We start from the raw sequence: 2,927 nt of genomic DNA, 5'->3' as shown, positions 1-2,927 counted from the left end.
TCATCTGGGGTGAGCTCTCTGGGTAGCCCGCATGTGTGCTCCAGGCGGGTACGGCACACGACCCAGAGCCAAAGGGTTATTCTGGGGTTATAGTCAGCAAGTGGAGAATGGCTTCAGGGAGAGAGGCACACCGGAATGAAAAACACCACAGAAGAATGGGGAACGGCTACTCTCCTCAAGGACTGGAGGAGGAATACCCTGTTAGTGCTTAGATGCAGAAATAATGCCTTTTCTGGCAGCTGCAGACTACAAAAGCCTGAACTCCCAGGTCTTTGCTTACACAATCTGCAAGGATGCCCCACGGCACACTCCACAGGGATGGCACGGTTCGGTGCAAAGTCAGTTAGCACCAGAGCTCACAGAAAAGATCCTCTGGAGATACAGACCAAGCGTATATTTGCCCATACAGAACAGAAGGTTTCCCTTCAACAGAGGTTGTTTACGTACCGCATCTTTCTCAGGGTTGCAGACTTTCACCCAAAGGATGTGATCCAGCAGCCAGTCAATGGGTTTGTCCTTATAGAACATCAGGATGAACTCCACGATCAAGCTCAGATCCAGAGACTTGAACATTTTTCCTACGGCAAAAAAAAAGAGATGAGAGAGCAGCTATGGTATGAAGCAGTCAAGAATCACAGCTGGGAAGAAAAAACTTGGGTGACTGGGCTGTGGAGGTTGGAGGTGTCCATGCCTCCACACAAAGCAAATAGCATGCAGCTCTGTTTTATGTACCAGTACTGCTGGCATTGCTAATACAGTTCCGGATTTAATATTCATCGCAGAATTAGAAAGCATTAGAGTCTCACAGGTCACAACAGTATCAAAAGGTCTAAAACTCTTCCATTCAGTAGGAAGAAATAAGGATGAAAAACATTCAGCCAGCTGCAGGACAGACCGTTTCCTGCCCTGAGAACTACACGTTTTAAGCCAGTCAAACCAGTATCCAAAATAACAGATCAAGCTGCTACTGCAACCATGTACTGCCGTTCCCAAAATAGTTCTGTGCTGATGTAAACTTCCTTTTGCACACTCTTAGGCAGCTCCAGATCCCATCCAGCCTAAAAGCTACTGGTCACATCTAAGCTGTTCGGCTGTCGGCTGGGCCATCAACCAGGTTTATTTTTATTAAAAGTGACTATCAGCAGTACCAGCTGTGAGGATCTTTCTCCCCTGTGCAAACACAAAGGTCATTGTAAAAACAGGGAGGGATCAAGTCCAAGTATTTTACCATCTCATGGGAACAACTGGTTGGACCAAGAACATAAGTGCTTGCAAGAACCAGCAGGCACTTGTGCCCAAGTCTGATGGGACTGGGGAGAGCAGGGGAGAACATTACCAATAAATCCCAGCTGAGAAAACTCCAGGATCATCCACTCCTCAGAGGGCTGCTGCAGGGCAAAGTTCTTCATCGTGCTGAGATAGTTTGGTTTGGCCACGATATCATCCTCCAGCTGCAAGAGGAAAGGACACTCAGTGCCAATCACCCATCCAGGTTCCAGTAAGAGCCTCTCCGTGCAGAGCAATCACGCCGTAGACCTGAGGAAAGCTTTGGCACAGACCTAGTTTATTTTGGAAGATGCTCCAAGCAGATTTTTCTCACCCAATCTAACAGGTAAATGAAACAAGGATTCCTGCCCTCCCTAGGCAAGAGCTCTCCAAGTCTAAAGCATCTTAGAAATCTAGCTTTTGAACCTATCTGGTTAAAACCCGCTCCCACTCTGCTGCGTCACACAACGGGACACGCTCTTTGTCCTCTCTCAGTGGGGTACGAGCCACAGTGAGCTCACAGGTTCACCCATCTCCCCTCTGCCCCCAGCACCAAACCCACCTGCACGTAATATATGCCTTTGGACTGGGCATACATCATTAAAAAGCAGTAGTCGAGGTTCTGCTTTGTCCTCCACCTGCAAGAGACAAACACAATGGGAGCACTGATCTCTCCTGGGATACCCGGCGGCTTGGGGGAGCCAGCCGAGGCTGGGCTTAAGCCAGGCAGGTGACACAGCTCCCGGAGGAGCAGATGGCATACAGCCTCTCCCTTTTGGTCTCAAACTGGTCAGCTAAGAGTTACTAGAGAACTCAGGGACTTCCAAAATTAACATCATCTGGGTTAAAATGTCCTCTTCATTTGGTGATGGAAACACCGCAGCACAAGGCAAGCCCTGCAAAGCTGGAGCCAGTTCATACCCCCTCACACACCACATCTTCTCAGCTGTTGGATAAAGCAAGTTTAAGGGCCTCGCCTGGCCCTGCAGAAGAGTTTTTCCTGCTGGAATCAGGGAGGGAGATGCTGCAGTTACTTAAATCAGGGCTTGCTTGTTTTTAAGCTCATTGATTCTTACCTGACTCTTTCCTTGGGGTCCCCAAAGGATTCTCGTAAGCGGGAGAAATCAGGATAGAAATGCGGAGATGGGGAAATTACCTCCAGGAGACCTGAGTGTATTTCCTTTGGGAATCTAAGGGAGAAAAGCAGCAGTAAACAAATACCTCCATGTCTGACACACCATTTCATAGCCCGAATCGCTGGGTAAACACTGAGCCGCAGAACCAAACAAAAAACACAGCCTTTAGGAGAAACCTGCCCCAGCAGCCAGTGCACTTGCAGGCCTCATCAAAGGACATCAGCAGGGACTGCCACGGAGTTTTAAAGCTGCTCTCTCCCTCCCATGGTCTCTAATAGCCCTCAGCATCCCTCTTCCCTCCCGCACGCACACATGGGTCAGCTTTGAAGACCAGCCACGAGCACCATGTACTCTCTACAGGATTAAATGGACCCGCAGGCTGGCGCACCAAAGAAAGGACTTGCTGGCGTTACCGGCTTTTAGAGATTTTCCAAATGCATCAGTAATTAAAAACCATTTTGCAGAGATTATGTTACGCATTTCTGATCAGTGACTTAAAACACTGTTGTGCTGTAGTTAGGACAG

General features: G+C 48.6%; 1 protein-coding gene across 1 annotated transcript in view; it reads right to left on the bottom strand.

Annotated features, from left to right (window-relative positions):
- The window catches only part of MGAT4B (mannosyl (alpha-1,3-)-glycoprotein beta-1,4-N-acetylglucosaminyltransferase, isozyme B), a gene marked incomplete at its 3' end in the record, with an annotated part of 37,058 nt that overhangs the window by 4,805 nt on the left and 29,326 nt on the right, over positions 1–2,927 (bottom strand). The window contains exons 6-9 of the mRNA XM_009703912.1: positions 2,343–2,456; positions 1,829–1,904; positions 1,337–1,451; positions 448–578 (exon numbers count right to left, since the gene is read on the bottom strand). Of these exons, the coding sequence (XP_009702214.1) occupies positions 448–578; positions 1,337–1,451; positions 1,829–1,904; positions 2,343–2,456 (436 nt within the window). The remainder of the gene's footprint in view (positions 1–447; positions 579–1,336; positions 1,452–1,828; positions 1,905–2,342; positions 2,457–2,927) is intronic.

Source organism: Cariama cristata, unplaced genomic scaffold, assembly GCF_000690535.1.
Source record: "Cariama cristata isolate BGI_N322 unplaced genomic scaffold, ASM69053v1 scaffold13307, whole genome shotgun sequence".
Lineage (NCBI taxonomy): Eukaryota > Metazoa > Chordata > Aves > Cariamiformes > Cariamidae > Cariama > Cariama cristata.
Note: the sequence above shows the minus strand (reverse complement) of the source record. Positions and strands in the feature narration are given on the sequence as shown.